This window comes from Saccostrea cucullata, unplaced genomic scaffold (assembly GCF_032062105.1).
Source record: "Saccostrea cucullata isolate Sc308-1 unplaced genomic scaffold, CSIRO_AGI_Scuc_v1 ctg80, whole genome shotgun sequence".
In the NCBI taxonomy this organism is placed as follows: domain Eukaryota; kingdom Metazoa; phylum Mollusca; class Bivalvia; order Ostreida; family Ostreidae; genus Saccostrea; species Saccostrea cuccullata.
The window spans coordinates 321,866-348,243 of record NW_026933907.1 but is presented as its reverse complement, the minus strand read 5'-3'; the positions used below and the strand labels follow the sequence as shown (position 1 = coordinate 348,243).

The window sequence follows — 26,378 nt, the reverse complement described above, 5'->3', positions numbered from 1 at the left end:
TTTTAAAATGCAGGTAAAGAATTCCAATGTAAATCAGCTTGCATAAAATCTAGCTATCTAGGTATGATCGCATAGTTTCGGATTATGAAAATATCAATCCTTATACAGCCTGACGCCGTGACGTCAGGCAATGAGGTTATGACACGATATCAGGCCATGAAAAACAACATACATCAAAGATTTAAGGCAATTGGATTTTATAAGTTTTGTCTAGAGATTAATGCCGTATATATTATTGTCCATTGTGTTTAGACTATGACCTTGGTTCAGTATTATAAAACATTTTCAGATATAAGACTTTAGATAAATGTATGATTGTATTAGACGGGGAGATATTGAATCCCAATCTGTGAAATGAATTCTATGGACAGTTAAAATATCATCTTCACGATTTGAGCAATGGTTTCTATAGAAAAAATAATACTATAATACAATAGAAGTCTATATATTATGACTGTTCTTTTTCAGAATGCTGTCTTACCGTGTATCCAGTCCTAAGCGTCATACCACTTTCCAATGATGATTACGGTAAGATGTTTTGAATCTTCCATCGAGTCGTCAAGACACCAAGCATGCACGCGTTATGTAGTTGTTTTCGACTCTTAAGAATAAATGATATTACTTATTTTTTTCAGAAATCAACATTATTTATACAGAGAAAATTGACACAAAACTCAATATAAAATTTATACTTATTTATTGTGGCGGATATTGGCCGTGGCACAATACAAAATTGTGGGATGCCATTTCAATTGGGCAAGCCCACCAAATTCAAAGATCAACAATGTGTGTTTCTTTTTTCTAACCGTCCCGGGTTAACCGCGGAGGGTCAGCACACATACAAATTGTTCAAATCAATCAATCAATCAATCAATCAATCAATATGTCATATCTCAAATTCCAATATCAAGCATATCAACTTATTTTATCAAATCTTGCATATCAAATATCATTAATATCTCAAACATCATACTAGATCAAACATCTCAAACTTCAAATATCAACATTTTTTATATTTCAAACCTGTACAATGTAGTACAGTTCTAAAGTATATATTACTGTCACCAAGAGTAAGCTTATTAGCTTAGTTTACACTAGCATTAGCATTTCAACAAGGTGACAGTTTATAACAAGTTTCACACAAACATTCAGTTATCAGTTGACTTGGTGTGCGCAGACGCCACATGGCTGCAAGTTGGCACAGCTTGCAGTCACCCCACACATTGGGGGAAGCAAAGCAAGTCAACTGGACCACGACCAATACTGCCAAGACCCCCCTTCCCAGCAAGATACTTGCACACATCTTGATTCGTAGATGTGCATGCCTTTAGCAGACTTAAAATAAAGTATTTTGAATTTCCCATTATTAAGAAAAGGTTTTACAACACATAAGGCAATCAATCCTTACCAAATGTGATGTATCTCACTTAATTCCTCAATGCCTAATAAAGCTCTGTCTTGTAGAAACTTACATGTCTATTAATTCCTTCTGAAATGTCTGAGCAACCTTGCAATGCTCTTTACCACCATTGTTTTTCGTTTCTCCATTATTCAAGGCATGTAAGATATAAATGGTTGTAGTTAATCAAAATTAAAGTTTCCAAATAGGGAATGTTTCACTCAAGAGAACTACCTACATCATAATTCCTGTTTAAAATTTGCTAGGAAAGCCATGTCCTGCTGTTTGAAAAGAACCAAATTTTATATCTCCGAAAGGAACACATTCACTCTCTAATTACCGGTAAACAATTTAAGCAGAGCAATTTGAAATTCTTAGTCATATTCAATTACAAGAAGGTACAACACTACTTAGTGGTGGTTACAAATGCCTGTAAAAGACAATACTACCATTTTGGAAGCATACTGGCCTTGTTTAATGATATTCCTACAAAAAATACATTACCTAGTATTCCATATATCATACTTACCAATTAAGCTGCCATGAAGATATTTGGCACTTAATAGATGCCAATTTCAAACTAGGATTTTTTGGCTGCAATTTCATTACCCATCCTTGCAGTACTCATGTACTCGACTAATCTTATTGATGTGCTAATTGACTAAATCCCTTCCCTCTTACATATTCTTTCAATAAATATTATTAATGCCTGTGATACATGTATGTGCATCTGAGCTCAACAGCTCTATATGACCACAATCTACCAATGTGTAGCCCAAACGCATTGCAAAGTCTAAAATTCTTTAAGGTATAGATGTTTAATTATTAATTACATCAAATGGAAATATTTTTTTTTTTTTAATATATATAAATATGCAATGAGCCTGAATACACCTATTACATGTACTGCTCTCAATATGTGCTTGATCTTTCTTAATAGTATTTTGATTAAAAACATACACCAAGTGAAACTCATTTTAAATGCAACCCCAAGGGACAATGCCAAGTCTCAAGTTTTAAAGTCTGCATAATAAGAACAGAGTTACAAAATATAAGCACCCTTTGAGGAACTTTAATAGCCCAAACATCTCAAAATTGAAGCCAAATGCAAATTCAAGGTTGAGCAATCTGTATAAAATTCCAAAAACATATAAACTTCCTATGAGAACTCTTCCGAAAAATAATTGATACATTGTTAGGGATTTAAGGAACTTGCCTAATTGTGTCATTTCTTGTGTGTAAAAATAACCAGAGTTTAATTAACACCATATATTTTATTTGCAACATACATTCTGTTGCATGTCCTACAAGTTTACCTGGATTCTAGAAGTAATTACAATCTAACTTGGTTTTTCCAACACTTTATCCTATGTAACCTGAACTGATCTGGAAGGTCATGTCTACCTACATTTCAAAATCCAATATCTCTACTGAAAGCTTTTCCTGATCATCCCAAAAACTTTAAGAAAATAAGATTTGACATTTTCCTTTTGCTTTAATTATTAAGAACCAAAATATATTCATTTATAAATGATTACAAAACATCCTTAACATTCCTTGGGCTACATATTGCAACTTCCATCCTTTCATTTCCACTTTATTAGATCAAAACAAAGCTATCCTAGTAATTCCAGTCTTAGGCAATGGATGGTATATGGTTATAAATAAGTATTTTGTATTTTCCTTTTCATTCAAGAATTAATATGAATTGATACCTTATGTTGTTTAACAATGAAGATGTCCCCCCTTCCTCATTTTCACCTTTGTATTACTATATTTCAATGACCATTTTGTTTCCAATTGAATAGCTAGGATATGGAATCAATGACGAGAAAGCTCCAACAAATACAGACTTGAAAAAGGCACTTTCCAGAGGATCATTGCTCCCGGCTCCAAATTTAGATCTCTTTACTTTTTAAAGTCATCTATAATGAGTAGGATGCCCAATTTCAGTGTAAATCTATAAAATTTATGATATGCAACTGATCTTATCATTTGCTTTATAAATATCAGGGGCTTTCACAACATTAGATAGTAATATTTCATGAATGCAAAGAACTAATCTCAAGGAAAATTGGGTGCATTTAAATAACTATAACAAAACTCTACTCTGGAAAAGATATGTACTTCATGCTCCTTTGTACTTACATTCATCACAAACTTGAGATATATACTATATCAGCCTGAAAATTTTGGCATTAATGCATAATAGTTTTTAGCCATGTTGAAATGCCCTACAGTTTTGAGTCATGTTGTAAGTAATGCCTAATAATTCTGAGCCATATTGTAAGTTATGCTTAATAGTTCTGAGCCAGATTGATCCATGTTGTATTTAATGCCTGGTAGTTTTAAGCCATGTTGTAATTAATGCCTAATTGTTCTGAGCCATGTTGTAAATAATGCCCCATACCTCTGAGCCAGGTTGAGCCATGTTGTTAGTTGTACCTAGTAGTTTCCAGATATATTGTAGTCAATGCCTAATTGTTCTGAGCATGCTGCAGATAATGCCCAATAGTTTGAGCCACATAGAGCCATGTTGTAAGTAATGCCTAGTAGTTTTCAGCCAAGTTGTCATTAATGCCTACTTGTTCTTAGCCACATTCTGAGCCATATTTTAAATAATGCCTTAAGCCTAATAGTTCCTAGCCATGCTTTACATAATGCCTAATATTCTACAATCAAACAAAACGTTGCAACTGTTTACATTCGAACCTGAATAACTGAATATAATCTCACAAATAGAAAGTTAATGAAAATGTGCAATGGGTCTGAAACATTCTTCTTATGTTACATATGAAAATTAAGCTGCTGTATTATCTGCACCTAACATCACCTAACATTACAAGAGCATATCAAAACAATCTATAGGGTTATTTTGACCATAATTTCAGTCAACTGCAAGACCTTATTTTGAGAGATATCAAAGTTAAATTTAATGATTTTTAAAAATGTAGATCTGCAGCTATTTTGGGAAATTATTTTATAACCTAATATTGTAAGATTTACAGGTTGTCAAAATTCTCAAGTTAACATTTCTTAAACAAATTATTAGTTATAAAAGCAACATCAAAAGCCATGCTGACAGACTTTGCTTATAATTTTGTGTCAATCTACAGTGGAAAAGACAACATGTATACACACTCAACTATTAAAGCAATACAAAGGTGACTGATGTACCTGATATACTGGACTGTGAATCTGTGATGATACTTATACTTATGTCTGGTTTTCCCAACGATTTAAAGATAATTTTCTATGCTTTTCTCTGACTTTTAGTCTTGTATTTGGGTCCATGTCCACGGGAAGGTCCGACCGAGCTTCCTTATTGTTGTTTCATAGGACCTATTTTAGTTTGCATTTGCCGGGTTTCGAAGCAGTATGAAACAAAAAGAAAGTTATTAATGTTAATAACCGACATTACATCATTGTAAAACAATACAAAGGTACAAGTAAACGATTTTTTGGTATAACCGCGTGCGCGTCGTCTGCTTTGTAAAATGTTTGAATCCAATCTCATCCGTCATAATTATGCACATCGATATTAATAACAGCGTTAAAATGGTTGAGAACAATGCATAAATGAAAAATCATACGATTTTTTAAAGTTACAAAACAACATTTCATGTATTTTATTGCAAGCAATTGTTATGCGTCTTTACCTTCGAAGGGTTCAGGAGAAAGGAATGTGAAGATCAAGCCCGACCTTTTATATACTACACTTGATGTGTCAACCAAACCCGACCCTTAAAAGCCAACGTTCAAATAACAATACTTGGGACCTATAAACTAGGATATAGGTCCCTTCAAATATACTTTTCTCGTAAAATAAAGGCATCTATTTTGTATACACAAATAGATGCTAATATTTTTCATACATTAATCTTTAAAATGGTAACCTGAAAAATGTATAGTGGGGGAATTTTTATGAGATTTTGTCATAACTTAAAGGTTAAAAGTAATGCAAAGTTTTGTATAGGATTATTAAGAAAGCGACAAAAAGACTCATATCTACATGTAAGTACTAAGGAAAACTCAAGATTTATTTATATTTAAGGGATTTAATATTTACACTTTTTACAGCATCAACTTTTTGTAAAAGACCAATTATTAGTTATTTTGCGACGGCAGCTAGCTACTTTGGGTATTCAAACACTGGAATCTTGGAAAGCCCCATGCACGTCAAAATGTACATGTAATACGAGGTTAATAATTATAGTAACCAATTTCAAAAGTCCATTGAAGCAATACGAATTTGGAATTGAACAAACACTGACCTATAAAATCATCAGAGATTGGATCAGGTCCATGAAGGAGTAAGCAACCCTATTGACTGATCAACACGGCACACCCGCCGTGGTCCTTGTCATGATCAGGCAAATGCAAAAAAATCGTCTTCAGTGTGGTAAAAATGTCAAACAATATACATGTAGTTTTGCTTTAAATTGGAAAAAATAAAATCCTTTTAAAATTTCCATTGATACAGTTGAAAAATTGTTCAACCTATTACATTTTATTCATGTTATACCAATACCCCCCACCCCCCCCCCCTAGAAATTAGTTTAACAAGATAAAAATAAGCTTTTAATGATAGGACATTTTTTTTTTATCTCGTATGTTTCAATAGAACTGGCAGCCATTTTGAAGGAGGGACAGCTGTAACAATTTACGTCCTCCTACATAAGTACAACCATAATATTTTTTGAAGGGGGTTTCTCTAGAGACCTTTTTTTTCCCGTGGAGGTAGTGTAACTCTAGATAGATCTATTGCCTATTTTAAGGATGGAGAATCTTACTATTAATAGTGGTAATTTTCCGAGGGAATAGATTTTAGAGGTGGACACCTACTCTACAAGACTTGTATTCCTTTTGAACAGTAATGTATTTTATTCTATTGATTCATGTGTTAGAGAGCAATTACAATAAGCAATTAAGTTTGTTCATTGACGAACAGTTGCTAAACAAAACGACAACTCGTCTTAAACATTTCAGATTAAGAATTATGTCTCTTGTTTCAGACTTCTTTCAATTAAATGTCAGAGTTACTAAGATGCATTACATTAATTTGGACAACCGTTGTATTCAAGGTATTATCTAGCAATTTCCATTGAAAAAAAGAATCGCTTTTAAAGGTAATTAACTGTATATTTCCAACACACATGTGGTATATTCTTAGTGTACCCATATACCAAGAATATATTTTGGAAATATACTTTCTTTACATCAAAGGTTTGAGAAACTACCGAAATACTATTGTAGAACCATATTTTACAATGGATAATTTGACTTTTTATTTCTCAGATTTATTGAAAAATATAAGAATCAAAATTCAGCCCAAAAAACAGTCGGCCGTCAATCTTTTTCGCAAATGTATCTGGGGTTTTACCGGTGTAGTTTTCATACTTTTTCATATCATAGAAAACGGTTCTTTTGAATTGAAAGTGTGCTTCAATATTTTCCGTACAATGACCAATCTAATAGTTCTGTTCTATATTGTATTTTATGATATTTTCCATATGCGAATTGAATGCTTGTTATTGTTTTATTTCATTTCGTAGAGAATGCTCATAAATTAAAAATAAAAACTTCTTACTTGTGAATAAATATTTTTTTTAGGGAGAAAGCAACGACTGGATTAGTAATATTTTTGATTTGTGTTGTCCATAAATTCAGAGTAATGATTTCTTCAACTGCCTTGATATGCGCACATTTATTCTATTTAGTTAATCATTCCCATTCAAATGGTTTTTAATGATAACTTGAATATCTAAGTTATCAAATTAAGTAATCCTGTTATATGTATAGTGTTTTCATAAAAAAAAAGAAGTGAATAAGAACAAAAATTAAATGACAATTTATTCATGTACGTTCAGAACCCCAAAAATTTAAATGCATCTATTTTAAAATGAATACAATACAAAAGTACTGAATATATTGTATGAATCAAATTGTCTGAGTAGAAAAAGGTCCTAATGAATACAAACTGGTAAGCGCCAGCAGCAGAAACCATTAAATGCTGAAATAGCAAAAACAAAGTTTTGACTTTAACGATCCCTTATCTCAAATTAAGACCCAGAGTTGGTCACAGCATGGCATTTTCTCCGCACTACTGTTCAAGAAACATACTAACGATATCATTTAGTATTTTTGAAACTCCTTTCCTTGAAATGAAGCCTAACAAGTTATAAATAAACCATTAAAAAAGTTATGGCACATTTACGGTCTCATACAAATTAATTTTTTGGTTTTGTAATGATAAATTGTGGGCAAAGATAAGTATAACGAGCTACATTGTATATTACTGAATGACATAATGAAAACCTTTTTAAACTCTTAAAACACGGTTAATCTATCATTATATTATTTATTTGGTATATATTAATCTTAACTTTAAAATGATATGTGCTTTACCCTCTCCACACCGAGATAAAAAAATAAAATAGTTCGGTGGGAAGGTTGAATCCCCCCCCCCCAATTTCAAAGCCAATGTTGTATTTTCAAAATCTGTTAATAATAAAGTTTTTAATTAAAAAAAATGTTTTGATCGGAGTGCAACAATTCTGGAATAAATAAATATGAAATAATTATTTCCTGTAGGTTTAAAAAAGATTTGAGTCGGACGGGAGAGGTCGAACAACATTTTCCCAAAGATGGCCATCTTCTTTTAATTATAGATTTGCAGTACCGGAAACTGTTGTTAATATTTCACAAAAATGCATACATTTGTTGGACTTCCTAGACGTTATATCACAGCAATACAGTGAATCGTGAAAAAGAATATATTTAAAGTAAATATAAACACATTGAGATGTATATATGTCAAATGTGGTTCTGAATACATGTATTTTGCACAAGAAAATATTTGGCGTAATCTTGTCAAATTATTCAACAATTTCAGGGAATATATCAATCTATTAATTTGATTAGAGAATTGATATTTTTTTTTTTAGAAAAGTGTTTGTCGAAAATTGATATCTAAATGTATATGTAAACATTCTTTTTCATGGAATAATAATGATAGACCAATAAAAATTAAGATGCAACTTACTGCTTCGGTTTACGCACAGCATAGGATCTTTATGTATTACCTTTAATTTTTTTTGCTTTGATAGTCTATAAAAGTAAATTGTCTCTGAAAAAGTTGTACATTGTTAGCATTAACATTTGTAAAAGTACATATAATTCGAGGTGGTAACATTGATAGATAATTGAACCCAATCCATGCTGATTTTAAAGAGAGTGCAATACACAATATAAGTATCATTTATTAGATTGCTAATCAGCAAAAAGTTGCTACTAATCAGTCAGTAATTAATGATACAGGTTACACTTAACTTTACAATGATAAATTAGGTATCTTAAATATGGGTCAGTAGTCTGAAATCTTCTGGTTTGGGTTGAAAACATCTCTTCCTTTGGTCTGAAAGCCTCACACGAGAAAACGTGCTGACTTGTCTTTGCCTGGAGCAAAAACATCCATGTAAGAGTACTTTATAATAAAATCTTAACACTTGGTTTAAAAAAAATTAACGCACTAATTTCAGCTGTGGTTAAATCTATTTGTTTATATTATGCATGCGTTGCTAATGGTGTTATGTTTAGTTTTCCAAAAGTTGGGAATTGGTTAAAGAGACCGTATAAACCGAGGTCCCTTGTCGCAGTAGGTGCTGGTACGACAAAGATTACCCCCTGCTCAATTGCCATGAGTGCCGAGTAAAGGACAAAATTTGCAACTTTCCATCGACAAGTGGTGGCATCTCCATATGAGTGAAAAATTCTCGAGCGAACGTGCCCTGCGCTTGGCGATGGAACAGTTGTTTTAGTGCCTTTTTTTTTTTATCGACTTCGGACAGTCGCGACCGTACGTGATTCCAATGCATGACCTTCCGATTAAGGAGCGAGCGCTCTACCGTCTAAGCTACAGTAGTAGTCAAGAAGAATTTTAAATACATTTTTATAATTTTAAAATTTCTCGATAAGTATTTATAATGATAAAAAGAAAAGGGGGATATTCCACTTTTTTGTTTCATTCGATCTCTTCCTTCGTTTTTATTTATCCAATTCGCAGTATTTGTCTTGGTTCTCCTTAGGTCCCATTTGCTGTCTCTTTTAGTCTCATTTTTACTCTCTTTTTCCGGCTCTCTTTCCCAATAGCTGTCTCTTCCGTTGTTTTTCCTATGGTCCCATTCTCTCTCTTTATTCGGTTCTACTTTGCTGACATTCGTTTTTCTTTCTTCTGTTCTCCTTTGGTCCTTTGGTCCCATTTGCCTTCTCTTTCTTTAATTCCCCCTTGGTCACGTTTACTATGTGGTATTTTTGTCGTCCAATTTATTTTTTTCCTTCCGTTTTCCTTACCGTTTGCTGTCTCTTCCTTCGGTTTTCCTTAAGTCCTATTAGGTCCTTCCTTCAGTTCTCCTTTAATTTGGTGCTGGTTGTTTTTCTCTCTTTGGCTCTCGTTTGGTTTCAATCGCCGTATCTACTTTGGTTCCCCAATGGCCTTCTCTTCTTTCACTTCCCTTTCCCACTCGCACTCACTTTCTTCCTTTCTTCTTTGGTTCCATTTGCTCTCTTCCCATTCATTTTTTCCGGTTCTCCTTCCCCATTTTATCTCTTCCTTCGATTCTTCTTCCAAGTCCCCTTCTTCGGTTTTCCTTTGGTGTCATTCGTTTTCTCTTTTTTCGGACCTCCTTTGGTACCATTTGTTTTATTTTTCTTTGGTTCTCCATTTGGTCCCTATTCTTCATGTCTTCAGTTCTTCTTTGGTTCAATTTGCTGTCTCTTTCGTTACATGTATTTCCCCATAGCCGGCCATAGGACACATTCGCTCTCCTGGGTATTCCTTTGGTTCCAGTTTTTGTCTCTTCGGTTTACTTTGGTTTTATTCTGTGTCTCTTTCTTTGGTTCTTCTGTGATCCATTATGCTGTCTGGACTTGACAAGGTAAACAGCTCAATAGGTATAATCAGTGACACACGTACGGCATGCATTTGAAAATCTTGAATGTTATTTTTATTGAGTTAAAAAAACTACGGTGTTTTTTAATTGTTAAATTATAACTGTGTCACGTTAAAAAAATTGGCTTTTTCGGACTTATTATAAATTAATGTTCAAATTAACCTTTCGGACAGTCAGAGATAAGCAGTTATTCCCTTCACTAACATCTTTGATATCTATTGATCATCAGTCTTTCATCATAATAATCCTTTTATGTAGAAGCAGATTTTATTCAAATTCTTATGCACGAGATTACACGTGTTGTGACCCGCAACTCGACATTTAGATACATCGACAACATATTATATTAATATTTACAATTATTACATGTACTTTAGTATTTCCATTCATTTGACGGCACGATAACCCAGTGAGCTCGAATTAAAAGAAATCACAGGATCTGACACCCCTGTTTCATAGTTGGATCTTTTACAAGAAAAAAGACGTTAATGAAAACCTAACAACAGAGCTTATAAAATTAATGATAAACGTGATGACGAACTTTTCAATCGTCAACAATACTTTTACTATTGGAATGGCTGCCTAAGAGGTTGATATCTTATCGTCCAATCCGTTTGCAAAAGTATTGAATCAATAAAATAAGTTCAAAACAGTGAGAGGCTGGTACTTATACATCACAAACCCATGACCCTGTAGTCGCCCTTGGTATACTTTTCAGGAAATTGATATAAGGGAAATGTAGTGTTGAATATAAAAATTTTTTGGATCGTATAAACCTAGTTAATGTAGAGGGTGTGCATATAAAAAAAATGTCCCGAGTTTCTTTTAAGCCCTCACCAGAAAGTGTTGGCGTTTCTGGCATTAAGAATAGGGACGTTAACAGCAAACAATACAAAACAAAATCAAATAAAAATAAACTCGTGTTAAAGTGCATTCCATGCCAATTCCACTTCTTAAAATATTATAACTCGCATATGACGTTTTTTAGGGCAATTTCCAATTAAGGAAATTGTAATTTTTTGCTATTCAACTTTTTACATGTATATGAAAAAAAATATTTTATGATATGTATATTACAGTATTACAGTACATGTGTATTTCAAATTTGATATACATGCTTATTTTAATTATATTTATTTGGAGAAATGGCAAATCAATTTCATATATCCTGAAATCTTCGTATTTTTGAAAATAATTGAAAAGTATTTTAATTATGTCAGTAATATATATTTTGTTTATTATTCTGGTTACATCTTTAAAAGTGAACGAACCTTAGAACAAAAACCCGGATAAACGGAATCTAAGGTTTTTATATGAAAATATACGAAAGACCATCTTAAAAAAAAAATGTTTGCTCGCCCTTTCCCGACCCACCATAAAAATTGGGTTTGTAGCAAGTTTTTTAAATTAAAAACACTAGCGAAAATGAAGTTAAAATAGGTGATAATGGGAAGGGAAAACTTTGAAATGGATAAAAAAATGTTTCCTGAAGGTCAAAAAAAGTTCTGTGCCAGTCCATTTTTTGTCTGTGGGTCAAGAAAGGGCAAACAAACAAATTATTTAAAAGGAAAAAAAATATATCAAAACGTCTTTGTAACAAACAACATTCATGTCTGATAGACTTACAGATACTCATCCTAAGTGATGGATTCTTTAAGCCCTTTTTAATCGAACTTATTTGATTTATGAGAAATATGTATGCAATACGATGATTTTTTTAAAAAAATTATATTGTCACAAATTCTGATGTAAAGGAAATGAAATATGAAAATAACGAACAGTGATGAAGCTGAGAAGTCCATGGAATCAGGGCAAACACGAGCCTCTATATAATGAGAGGTGTAATGAGGGGCCATGAAAGAGTAAGCATACTCTGTCGACCGGTCACTTCCAACGGGTGCTCCTTGTCATGATAGGAAAACAGGAAAATACACAGAAGACTGTGAGTTAAAATAATGACATAACCATCTGAATGAAATACTTAAGCGAACAATCGTTATAATGATAGATAAAATACTAAAATTAGAAGTAGAGGTGTCAATCTCAGTGGTGCCTTTAACTTAGAATTTAGGGGGCTATATAGAATCAATGTAAGAATGAAAATGAGCATTGTTAGTTTCACCCCCCAGTTTAGAATTGAGAGTCGGTATATATAGTATGTCATTTTTGTCATTTTGTAAACTGATGGGCTGTATTGCCCAAAGTTATATCCTGAATAAACTTATTAAATTGTTTGTTTGTTCGTTTATTTGTTTTCTTTGTTTGTTGTTTAACGTCCCTGTCGAGAATTTCTTATTTATATAAAGACTCCACCACTTGCTGATGGAGGGCTGCACATTTATAATTATATATACTCGGAGCTCATGGTCATTGAACATTGAGGGATGTTTTTGTGCCGACACCTACTGCGACATCAGACCTTGATTTATACCTTCTCATCCGAAAACTCGTCGATATGTCTAAATGTTAAATTGGAGGTCCTAGCAAGAGAAATCTTTTTATAGAGAAGTTTTTTGAAGAAATTCAGCTTCATCTGAATACAAAAATTGGTCTAATGATAACAATTATTACCCATTGTTATGCCAACATCTTACACAAACTTTCTCGACACAGGTACTTAAATGTGAGACAAGGTTAGTGAATGGTTGTTTATTTGTTGTCAAAGAAATGTTCCCATGCATACATTTCTTTACAAAAAAATAATTAATTAGTATTCTACACTGTTGCTTTAACCCAGCTAGATGTTTATGTATTTGCTTTTAATGAATTTTATAGGGTTTGTAATGGTCTCATTGGCGTTAAAATTGACTTTCAAACTGTGAAATAAACTATTCAATATTTCAAAAAAAAATTTTTCTTCAGATCTTTATTTTTAAGTCATGCAGCCAAGTTTGATTTGTATTCTAGCATTTACTTTTTCCTTCTGCCCATCATTCAGCACATAACAGAAATATCTATCACAAAGCATACCCACACAGTGTTTCTAGAATAAGATACTCATGTGCTGGGTGTATTTTTTCATTGTCATTGAATTCTCTTTTACAATTTTGCAAAGAAAAAAAATGTTCCAATATCTATTGTCAGCTGCGGTAAATATATGACGTTAGCTTTATTTTTCATTGGTTAAGGTCTCATGTCTAAAGCATAAAGCAAAGGTATAATCCTTCTGAATCAAAACCTTGTTGTTAAAGAAAAGTGAAGCTTGTAATTCATTCTGACAGTGCATGAAAACGTTTGATATTTATAAAGATTTAGGTGTTGTTGAATGGATGGAAATTACTTCCGCTCTAAGTCGATTTCCCCTTACCTCCCAAGAAAAAGATGTGATGACCCTGAGTAGGTCAAATTATCTGTCAATTTTCTTTTATTTCATGGTCCTTTGTTTCACGTACAGCAAATAAATAAAATGAACAAATAACCACATGCATGTAAAAAGAACAAATATATTATTACAAACTAAAATCATAGTAAGGTATGTCATTTATTTTTGTTTTCTTTTTATTATTAAAACAATGCATATTAAACTTTGAAAGTTAATTTAATTCTAATTAGAAATGGAACTGTTTATCTTTTTAAGTGCTTATAGTAAAAAAATATAGTTTATTTTAAAACGTAATTCAAAGTATATTAAATGTGACAAGGGGCCTGAAGTTACATGTAAAAGGTGTTATCTGATGGACCCAAAACTTTCACTTCAAAGTCATTTTTTGCAAGATTTATTCTCATAACTGCAACGGCATGTTCAAACAAATTTAAATAACACGCGATAGCAATATCTTACAAAAAATAATGATTCAAGGCTTATATTTAGATTTTTAACTGCTTGCCTTGACTGCAAATGATATTTCCATTTTAAAAAATCGTTGTTTTATCCTTCGGGTAAGTTATGATTTATGAAAGATCCATTGCAACAGCTTCTGTTAATTGTGAGCGTGCATTTTGGTTTTCGCATTTGAATTCGCACTTTTACGGCGTTAAACGCCTGTGATGTCAAAGCAAAACCTTGAACTTTAACCTTTTGACCCCCAGTCCAGGTTATGGTGATTTGAATGTTGTCGTTTTCCTCACACTTTATAAGCAAGATACATGTTGAATGTAAATATTCAGTAATAACATGTATTCTTAAACATCCAGTAAATATTTGTATTAACTAAACAGTACGGTTTACGGGGAAAAAATGAAATTCCTGATTTCATTTACTTTTTGTAACATATATATTACTAAATTAAAAAAGCCAAGCAAACATAAAACTTAATGTTATTTAACATTTACTAATTCTTTTTTTCTCCATCAGTAAATGTGCGTTTTAAAGCGTTTTTTTTTTTAATTTGTTCATTTCCAATTATTTGTAAAAGAAACAAATGAAAAGTATTGTTGTAGTGTTGATTATCGGAGGATATCGAAGAAGTTAAAAGAAATAAACAAAGAAACAGAAAGATTGCAAAATAAGACTGATTTGTCTCCAATTTTTTCAGATACATCATTTTTAATGCGAACCGAACTTGAGACCGCTTTTTGTTTTATTGTGAATGAAATATCGATAACAAAGATGACAAAGCACAGTAAAGATTGATCGAGTTAAATTTTATCTAGACATTCGGTGCATTTTTTAGTGTTGATATTATCCCTGCAATGGAAATTTGCGTCACAGAATAAACCAACTATTTACGGTCCATAGAATGGAGCCTCCTTCAAATTCGAATGGAGTCCAAGACAGGAAGTGGTTATTGTGTGTATTCAAATAATTTTCAGGAAAAAAAAATCTTAAAAAAGGACTAGTTATTTTTGAAGGGGTTTTTGTTTGCAAGGAAAGAAACTCTGGACACTTCTATTATATATAATATTAAGTTAACGAACTTTTTCGATCAAGATTTTCAATTTTAGTATATAATTCAATTTTCAGTATTTTTATTATTTTTTTATAATACTACGTTTTCATTTTTAGACGATTTGAATTCTTTGATAATAATTCATTTTTGTTTAAGATTTTATTTTGGGAACGCAAAATATTTTGTATAATCTGGTTTGGTATGGGGACACACCCTCTTGACGACCAGCTTAATCATCTTATCCATGCAATCCCCTCATTTCCAGTCCTCGGAATCCATGGAAAATTCAAGATTTGATAACTGTATCTTTAACTTCAAACACTAACTTGATCTTACATCATATAAACACACATCATGGCTGCTAGATCTATGTATCAGTTATTTTTTCACATCACTTTTACTACGGTTGTATTTTTCTTAAATTTGAACTTGTATAAAGCAACACAATTTTTCATCCACAGTTGTTTAATTATTTTAAAATTAAATTATAAGGAATTCCTTTGCCAAATTTCATTTTCATTAGATATTAAAATGTAATTAGAATTCATAGCAAAGATTAGATGTTTTAAGAAATATTCTTTAGAAAAGAAATTTGCAAAATTATATGTCTTGGTTATTGTTAGATGAAAGCATATAAGTTGTCTTGAATAAACTTGTGATTTACATGTGACATATTATATATCTGCATATAGATATACAAATCACAAGATTTGACCAAAAAAAAATTTATAAAGAATGTATTGCATGATTATAAATATCATTCATAAATTAATTAAAATTCAAATTGAACATTCCTATCATTCTGCAGAAGTTCTAAGCATGGGATTTTTTTTCTGATTTTATTTTACTTAACAAACTGTTTTCTATTTGTGTCTTATTCTATACAACCCCAACAATTTAATTTATCTTTTTAAAGAGGAAGCATCTTCCAATATTTAAAAAAAAAATTCAGGAAGAACGTCCTAAATAATTTAGTCTTCATGGTTGAAGGCATTTTATGTTGATTTAGTATGAACTAAAACCTGATTCTCAAACATAGGAGTATGTGTTTCTTTTTTAATATCGCGACAATGGATGACAATAAATTAAAAACAACACAAACAAACCTTTAAAAAAAAACTTCTAAATTAACTAAAGTAAGAACTTAGAAACTGCAGCTAAAGATTACTTGTTAATTAATTAATTATAGGAACACTGAAGAGATCTTGAAATGTCATGGTCATGTCGGTATTTATGATATTCTTATTAATAAACCTTCAGGCCTAGGTGTGCTAAATTTTGCTGTAATGAAGTATAAATGTAATGATATTCATAAATATTTTGCTCGATGTGAAAGATATATTGATAAATATAAAAAGAAAACCACCAGAAATAATTTATAACGATAAGACTGTCATTTTTAAGACATGAGTCTTAATACCGGAAGACAGGCAAATGGACAAGACATATGTCTAAAGTGAGCATCTTCTATGCAACGTGCCAGTGTTTTGAAATAAATGGCCCTATGATTGAATCATTTTCTAATAATAGCAAAGTATAATGTTGATGACCCCAGTTTATGATTAAATGTGGCCAGCAGTTTACTAGTAATTAATGTGAAAACATAGAATCTAAATCATTACTATATCAGCTTATCAAAGATGACATATTCCATTTAGAGGAGTTCAGCTATGAGCAGTATTATAGGCTATTAGCTGACGCATGCTGTGTCACCTTTTGTTTGATCTGAGGAATAGATTCCCCAATTCCATTGCGATGTACGGTGTAGAAAAAAAAAACAGAATTTCACCCACATGAAGGACATAAGTTTTGGTTTGAGTGTAAGCCAGAGTTATCTCATCTTTTTTTCGATTATGTTAAATTTATTATTGCGAAATGCAATTAGTGAAATGAAATGGTATATTCACGCTTTTTAATACCTCAGCATTATTTCAGATAAATCTATACCTACATGTGTAAAAATATATAATTTGCATTTAATCTAAGTTGCATGCCACTTTATCGATGTTTTGATAAAGAAACAAGTAACAAAAATAATTATTTTCTTGTATTTTTCATGTTGTACTTTCTTAGTTTACCGTTGGAAAATTATTTTACATTTTAAACTTTATGACTTAATGTTAGCAGTTTTTGATGATCTAATGATAAAAGTAGGAGCATGTTTCTAAATTGAAATCTATATTGTTTACGATCTCATTGACAGCTATTTAATTTACTTTGAAATATCAAGGAAGAAAACTGTGTCTTATTTTTTTATTTCCTGAAAGCTTGTTTCCTTTTCCGTATTTCGTCACCATTATCTTTTTCATTTCTTGTTCGTATTCCATGAAATATATACTTATATACTATATAACGTTTGCAATTTTTAAAAAAAAAGTTTTTATTTTTATTTTATCTATTTCATCATTGATAGCTTACTTAATTTTAGATTAGTTTTCATACGTAGGTAATCTTTTTTATGAAAATCCATTGGTTTCAAATGCAATTGGAAATAAACATAATGCTAACTTGGAAAGAAGACAAGGAAAAATCCTTTGAAAGAAAAATTTGGAGACTACCTGCACATACAAGTCATATTCGTTTTGTTCTTCTTTATACGAGGATCAATCTTCATTACAAGGTGTTTGCACATATTTTCACAGAACCCTTTTCTGAACTCAGCGCTAAAAGCTAGAATGTTCTCTGCATATCTTTATGCATGTTTTAATTAACGCTCGGTCATTTGTTGGGGGAAGGGTTGATTCATGAATGTAGAGGCCAACAAAGTATACAAATTTCGTCTGAAAAAATTCTTAATACTTTCTGGCAAATGTTTAACAAGCATAAACGGTGCTAACATATAATCTTTATGTCCTGATGAACACAGAAGAGTTATCTTAGGCGCAGTGATTTTTGTACATTAATGTGACTCGGAAACAAATCCGGGAAAAACCCAATCTTTGAAATTTTTGACATTTTTTCAAACATGCCATGGCAATGCACAAGGTGAAACTCTGCCACTCAATATACTGAAGGGTCACAGAATTGTAGAACGGACTCTGCTATTCTGTGTTCAATAATCCAGAAGTGAAAAAAGAATTAGATAGATTACATGATCAGTACGTACTGCTCCCTGCCGACAAAGCAGGTAACAACATTGTCTTCGTTTGTAAGGCTCATTATATAAATTGTATTTTAGAAGAACTTGGATTTAATTCTACAAGTGGTAATCCTACTTATACCCACACTTCCCTTTCTAAGGAAGAAATTTCTTCAAAATCATATGTCAGTTTTAAATCTTTTTAATATTCCACAGAGCCAAAATGAATTTGAACTACACTATATATATTGGATTCCGAAACTTCATAAAAATCCTTACAAAATAAGATACATTGCGGGTTCCAGTAAATGTTCAACCAAGCCTCTTTTGTTATTTCTCACTAAGATATTGACAGTAGTGAAGTAAAAACTTCAAGTGTATTGTGCAACAATATATTCAAGAAGTGGTATGAATCAAATGTGGATACCCCAAAATTCTAAAGAACTTTTGGATAATGTGAAATCGCAAGCTTTAAACCAAAATCAATAGCTTAAAAACTTACAACTTTTCAACTTTATACACAACCATTCCCCACGATAAATTAAAGTCTAGGCTTTTTGATATTATTGACAGCTGATTTTTCAATAAAAATGGAACTCGTAAATTTACTTACCTGGTCATTGGTCATTTGCAAAATTATTTTGTTAAAAGACATTCTGAATGCACACACAAGTACTCTGATGTTGACATCAAAGAGATGCTTGGGTTTCTGATTGACAATATCTATGTGATTTTTGGAGATCAGGTATTCCAACAATCTATTGGAATTCCCATGGGTACCAATTGCGCTCCGTTATTAGCAGACCTATTTTTATATTCATGTGAAGCAGAATTTGTACAAAATCTTATGCGTGAAAAGAAGAAAACACTTGCTGTGGCCTTCAACTCGACATTTAGATATATCGACGACATATTGTCAATTACCAATGGTAATTTCCGTTACTACGTCGATACGATTTAACCTGATGAGCTTGAGATAAAAGATACCACAGAGTCTGACACATCTGTTTCATACTTGGATATTTTACTTGAAAAAAAATACGTTAATGGTAATCTAACAACCAAGCTATACGATAAACGTGATGACTTTAACTTTTCTATCATCAACTTCCCTTACTTATGCAGCAATATACCTAGTCCGAAAAATCTTACGTTTTCCTGGCTTTTTTACGATTTTGATGTATATATATCCAGTTGATTCGATACGCGCCATTACGAAAACTGGAAAATTCGCCGGTTCCGAATTCATTTTTTATACTTGCGTACCGAACTAAATGCCGAAATCAGAAATTATCAATAGCACAATGCCTCTAGTACTAACCAATATCGATGAAAAGAAAATATCACTCCACATTTCGTTCCAGTACTTGCAAGATTTTAAAATCAATGCTCGAAATGAAGACAAATCTCGACACTCTGATAAATTGTTTTAAACGGATTGTATATTTTATAACTGAACCATAAAAACAATATGTTAGTCCAAAATTATTGTACATTGATAACATTGCTCTGAAATTTAATTCGATTTTCGCAAGTATGACAAAATCACACGGAAATGCTGCCTCCAGTTGGAGGCGGCGAATTCCCAGTTAACGTAATGGCGCCGGTTCTGACGTTTTCCTGGCATGTAAAATATCAAAATCGTAAAAAAGCTCCTATTTTGTATTGTACCTTCATCACCTGCATACGGAGTATATATATATATCTCAGTTGATTCGATACGCAAGAGCATGCTCTACGTATGAACAATTTCTAAAACAAGGTTAATTATTGACAAGCAAGTTGATGAAACAAGATTATCAGCAGTCCCGTTTAAAGTCATCATTTCGTAAGTTCTATGGTCGATACAATGACCTTGTCAGCAAATACAATTTATCATTGAGTCAAATGCTGACCCACGTTTTTCATACTAATTGTTAGTCCATTATTTATACACTGAATTACTGAATTGACGACGGATTTTCCCGTTATTTCCCGATCATGACAAGGAGCACACGGCTGATGTGACCGGTCCACAATGTGAAAACTCCTCCATGGCACCTGATTCACCTCTGATGTTTCGGAGGTCCGTAATTTGTCTGCTCCTATTCTGTATTGTTTTATGGACTTTAAATATGAATACTTAATAGTTATCATATCCTTCAGTTACTTTAAAAATTTTTATATATATATATATATATATATATATATATATATATATATATATATATATATATATATATATATATATATATATATATATATATATATATATATATATATATATACTTTCAGTAGTCTCATAAGAAATTGGAAGTAGATGTGACGTTACCTTGGAAGCAAAACATAGGAATATCTTTTAGAAAATATTTGGGCATTACACCCAGGTTATACAATATATGTATAATCGTCATCATTAATTTGTTTTGCTTTTTTTTTGCTCTTACCTTTAAAATATCATATACAAGCAGCAGACTGGTTTTGATCGGGGAAATTTCGCACTACAACACTAGTACTACTGAGCATATTATGGAGTGGCTTCACTTACTTAAGGGCAACAAGACAATAGTTTTGTCGGGGAAAAGTCATTAATTACAATTTTAAAATATCGTTATTTTTATTATTCAGATGCTGAATAATTATGACATAAACACAGTTTTCCCCATTTTTTACCCAAAAAAGTGAACAGTAATTTTTTGACTTATTTGCCTCCTCTAGGTGAGAAATGATCATCATTTGTCTTAAAATTGAAAGAAAACTTTGTTATCTAAACGGGGAATTTTCCCCAGACAGTTGGATTTAACACGTAGTTTTCATTGCTTCAACACAGTGTAGGAAGGTTTATTTTCCGTGACGTTAACAGTTTTCGAACATACAAATATTCAAGATTGCAAAGCGATGTATTGTCATGGATTGTTTGACATTGCCCTTTGCATTTATTTCTCACCACAATGAAGTACAACATTAATTAACCCAATCAGTTTGCTGTATATAAATAACTGACTTCTCTTGACTAAATATTTAAGAACAGGTGGGTACTTTATGAAACATATGCACGTATGTAAACATTTTTTGAAACTTAATGAATTTAAATGATCGGGATATAAATAAATATAGACGTGTCATTCATAAGTACAAAATCGGTATTATGCCTTTGAAGATATTTTTGCGTTTAAGGTTTGTTACGAAAGCGGTTGTAATTTTTTAATGATTACACAAATTCCTTATAGCACGTGTTGAAATACCACGTGACGACCACAAAATTCCAAATTAAGTCCAAAATTGAAGATGAAAATAAATAATTTTTCATGGTAGATTTTAAGCTCCTTAAGGGCCTATAAGCTTGATATAGTTGTGTGACATTTATTTGTCGTACAGACACAACCACAACCATCTTTTGCTTTGCATGATCCGTCTGTCAAGCATTAGGCCAGCCCTCTTTTCTCATCAAGGTGTAGATTAATAGAGACTGTGGAGATCACTGATCAATAGTCTCAAATCAGACATTGATGTGATAAGTGGACCCAGTCATTTATTCACGCCGAACTACAATGTAAGAGTAAAAAGTTCTCTAAAGGTTTCCATTTATCGTGATTCGACGGTTCTTTCTACTTATTTGAAATCCACTAGAATAGAATACAATTAATCAGATCAGGTAAACCTATGTTTAAAACACTTCTCATCACGTTAATCATTCATTGTCTTAGACCGACAATTAACTTTTGTATGCCTTTTTTCTACTTTAGAATGAACTCCAAGTATTTAAATTATTCCGTACTGTTCCTTGGCTATTTTGGTTGTGTGAACTTCACTGTCAGTGGCACCCATCAGACATTTCACAATGTGAGGCGGAGGATGAATCCCTTCCAGAGAATGTGCCTCTGTAACAGACTGAATCCCAGGGTCCTCAGCAGGGCTGTGCTGGAAATGTACCCCGGACTTTTTAATACTCAGAGGAGTCTGAGATTTATGCCGGTTGTGAAACCAGTCGGAGAACATTCTCATTCACATGGCACGGGATCTTATGTAGGAAACACAGTAACAAATCTTAATGGGGAATCCAATTCATGTTGTCAAACGTGAGTAAAAATAGGTCATGCTATCTCTTATGTTCAAATCTTCAAAAGACTATTTTTTTGTACTAAAACAGTAAAGCTGTACTGAATGAAGTGTGTCCTTGTGATGCTTCAATTACATGGTGTTCTTTTTAATCAAACTTTTTAATCTAGTTTTGACTTTAACAAAAGTTGAGTGTTAAGGTTGCTAAGTTAAGGTTAAAATGAAGTTTTTAATAGTTGGGACTAATGGCAATTTTTCTTGAACAAAACCATTAAGGTCAGACGAGACGTTTCTCAAAATCTTTTTTGTATATCTTCGTAATGTATGAAAAATATTCAAAATTTTAATAACATTCTGTTTTCTAAACCAGTTTCTAAACGTTTTAAAAAAATCCAAACACTTAAACATTTGAATTTGGAAAATTATTTTTCTTCCCCAAAGGATTATATAAGAAAAACTACCCCTGGTATCTTGCAGAAATGCCTGGTAAGGTACCTCAATTTTTTGTGAGTAAACATGTTTAAGTAGCAATACTTCAATGAGAAACTCCTAGAAAAAATTATCTATTATTAAGGAATGCCTCGTCTGTCCTTAACATAGATAAAAGTATCAACTAATTGTAATCCTGAAATCAACAAATTCACAAACGTCTGCAAAAAAAGATAGAATAAGCTTGTTTTAGCAATAAACCAACTAAAATGAATGACAGATAGATCTAAGGAGGGGTGTATGGTAAGGAGGAATATTCATATGAACTTTCCATTTCTTATCGTAAGCAAAGTTTGAAATTTGTTATCTTTTTAAATTTTGTATGACTACATTCGATGCAGATTTGTTTTATATCATATGGCTTTTTTTTTTTATTAAATGTAATTAGGTATATTGAAAATGAAATTAATTTCTTATTAATTTTTATTCTTACTTTAATTTTCCGTTATGAGTTTAAAGTAACTTCATAATCTAATATTAACTGCTGAAAGTATGTGATTTTTTTTTAACAGGATATATTACCCGGTATTTCAATGAAATTTACATCATATTTACGTCGCTTTATAACGTTAAATATTAACTGCTAATACTTTGTTCATTTTTTGAAAATAATTTTATTCCATAAATTCAGAACTTTAATACTGTCAACAATTTCCAAGATCTAACAACTATGCTACAAGAATACATTAAGAATGGGTGTTCCGAAAACTTCCTTTTTCACGCATTTAAAATCAAATTAGTAATCGTAAAAAACTTGTATATTATTTGTTCGACCTTAACCACAGTATGAATAATTCATACATTGATTACAGAATTGATAAGATAATGATATGTTCCAAAAAGATTTTACATTGTACTTTAATTTCACATATATTCCCCAACTTGGATTTTTACTTTACCATAAGGAAGGGACAATTAGTCATTAAACCAAATTCATTCCCCAAAACCTGCTTATTAAGGCTGTCATAACACCTGTTTGTTCATATAAGATTTATATGTGTAATTTTTAAAACGCAAAACTCTAGATTATAATTTTATTTTAGCAAAATGAAATTAAACAAGGAATTTCAATCTATCACTTATTGCTGGAAATAATGATGACTCGGTCTCACGAGGTTTCATATACGTATCTACATGTATATGTATTCAGTCTACTGGTGCATTGTTCAAGTTTTTCAAATTACAGTGCTTATTTTTTAGACCGTTAGATTTCTTGTAAGATATATGCGTATTTCTTATAGCAAAAGAGAAATTCTTGGTCAGAATTCATTTGATGTCTGCTTTTGTGAAGCCTTGAAACGATAGAAAAATACCTTTACTGACATTTCAAAGGCCTATATCCCCCCCCTCCCCCCCCCCAAAAAAAAATAATTAAACATACATTTCAAATCATATTGCAATATTTTGTTAAGAAAATAATTCTTTGGCTTTGAATTTACTTTATTACAGTCTTATTTTCTTCCCTAACTTAATTCTAAGCCTCTTCTTAAACAGTAGACAGAAATATAGGAGAGTTTGAGTGACTCTACAAATTTAGAAAAAGATTTAACTTCTATGGATATTTATTATCTACCCAATAATTAATATTCTTAACATGCAAATTTGTATTAATTGATTCTGTAAGATATGATTTAAATGAAACCAAAATAGGTGCTTTAGTTTTCAAATCAATGATGAGAACATTAACATTGCTAGTCTATAAAATAATAAATTCAACAAATTTGCATGTACTTTCATTAACAAGCAAAAATATCAAAGATAAATATTTTTTTTTTGAAGTTCAATGAACATCTAAAATAAAATATTTCATAAACACACCTGAAAACTTCAGACGTTGTGACCTTGTGATTTACTGAAGTGGCTGCACCAAGTTCATAACGACCAGTTTTCCATAATTAATGAGAAAGAAGAGTTCTTTCTGCTTTAGAAAGAACTCTTCTCTCTCATTAATTATTGAAAACATGTCCAGTATTAAATTTGATGCATTTTTCAAATAACATTAATAGGTCTGGTATTTCTGGAATAACTTAGTCTTACAAATACTGTTAAGTTAAAAATTGAAACGTTACGTTATAATAATTTCGTTGCTATCACTTAGATGATCGCTGGTTAATCAATGAACTTCTTATAATTTTACAATATTCCATTATTCAATTACATAACAAAAATATAGATATGCATGAACACTGACAACATATTTTTTTTCTCAACGGATAGGAGTGTCTGATGATTGATAACAAACAGAATACTGGTTTCTTTTATGCTTTGACAGGTGGAAATGTGCATCAACTCTCCTCAATTTATTATTCATATAGTTATCTTAATATATTGTTTGTATTCTCATAGTTTATAAGTATTACTAAATGAATAACAATGTATTGACTATTTTTTATTTCATTTTACAGGAATTATGCTTTTGAAATACTCAACAAAACCAAAGAGAACGGCAATCAACTTAGCGTTGTTCACTTTGATCATCAGTACCAGTTTGTTCCAGTTGGTCGATGTGTGTAGGTATCATATTTAGACAAAGTTTTATCTTAATGCGATTTCCTACTTCCAGTTAATAAAAAAAGTAAACAAGAGATCATGGACATCAACAATAATGAATGCTTTCAATATTTGTTTTAGGTCGAATTCGCCTGGAAAGTGTGGTTGGGGTTCTTGTGTACAGATGTACAGACATTATTGGATGTTGGTATGGGACGATGATTTAACTCATTTCCCGCCCGTTAGGTTTATCCCGGTAGAAATCCCCTCTCACTGTGAATGTGTCAATGTTGGAAGGAAAGGATGATACATGCTTAAAGTCTGATATGCTCTATGAACGAAGGCGACTATTGGTCATAGTTTGGTTGGAGTTTCCTGGACCAATTAGAGAGTATCCCTCAGTGACGTACCAGCAGGCACTACGACCCCGTACATAGATAAAGGACATTAACTACTTTACAGGACCTTTATATAGGTTGCACTTTAATCATGTGGTGAAATTTGCTGTTGATATATGACCTTAACTTTTCTGTCGGAGTGAACTTCCTTACGCTTGTCATAACTTATTCGAACATTTCCGTCGGTTCTCGGCCATGTATTGTGTTCTGTCAGAAGAGAGTCTTTTTTCAGTTGTCAGTGTGATGAGCATTTACTGAATGACGTGGACTCTGATTTTAAGAGGTCTACCTGTTATCTCCATGGGGGAATGATTTTGTATAATTTATTATCTGTTTGAGTTTTTATTTGACATTCATTTATATTTTAAGGCGTTCAAATACTGATGGTTTTTGCCGATTCATCCTTTCAATAAATCTTAACTTTTCAACGAACAATAATCAATTTATTTCTTTAGATTAATAAAATATTCAAATTCAGTAGTCTAGATCGTCAATTGAGCTTCAAGGAAAATGTCTTGAATAAGGGATTTAAAAAAATTGGTCTGTAATGTGTTACGTAACGCTAAGCTTCTTTAATCTTGGTACCTTTGTCCTTAAATATACAATTTCATTAAAATAAATATAAAACATTTGAAAGATAAAGAGACATATCAGTATATTTTAGAGTCTTGTGTCAAAAGACCAGCATTTTTCTTTCCTGTTTTA

General features: G+C 31.7%; 1 protein-coding gene across 2 annotated transcripts; it reads left to right on the top strand.

Annotated features, from left to right (window-relative positions):
• The first annotated feature begins 466 nt into the window (after positions 1-466).
• On the top strand, positions 467-26,378 carry LOC134239597 (uncharacterized). Of its 2 annotated transcripts, none has more exons than XM_062721783.1 (4): positions 467-528; positions 21,984-22,316; positions 25,191-25,295; positions 25,417-26,378. In XM_062721783.1, the coding sequence occupies exons 2-4, from the start codon at positions 21,985-21,987 to the stop codon at positions 25,580-25,582; spliced, it is 603 nt and encodes a 200-aa protein (XP_062577767.1). In that variant the 5' UTR covers positions 467-528; position 21,984; the 3' UTR covers positions 25,583-26,378. The 2 variants fall into 2 exon arrangements, with proteins under 2 accessions (XP_062577767.1, XP_062577766.1); XM_062721782.1 differs by lacking the exon at positions 467-528 and adding an exon at positions 21,739-21,892.

Excerpts from the sequence above, each read along its gene's own strand:
- LOC134239597 (XM_062721783.1), top strand. The coding sequence starts at position 21,985 with ATGAACTCCAAGTATTTAAATTATTCCGTACTGTTCCTTGGCTATTTT. Across the intron at positions 22,317-25,190 it reads TCCAATTCATGTTGTCAAAC|GAATTATGCTTTTGAAATAC; the intron begins GTGAGTAAAAAT and ends TTCATTTTACAG. Across the intron at positions 25,296-25,416 it reads GTTCCAGTTGGTCGATGTGT|GTCGAATTCGCCTGGAAAGT; the intron begins GTAGGTATCATA and ends TATTTGTTTTAG.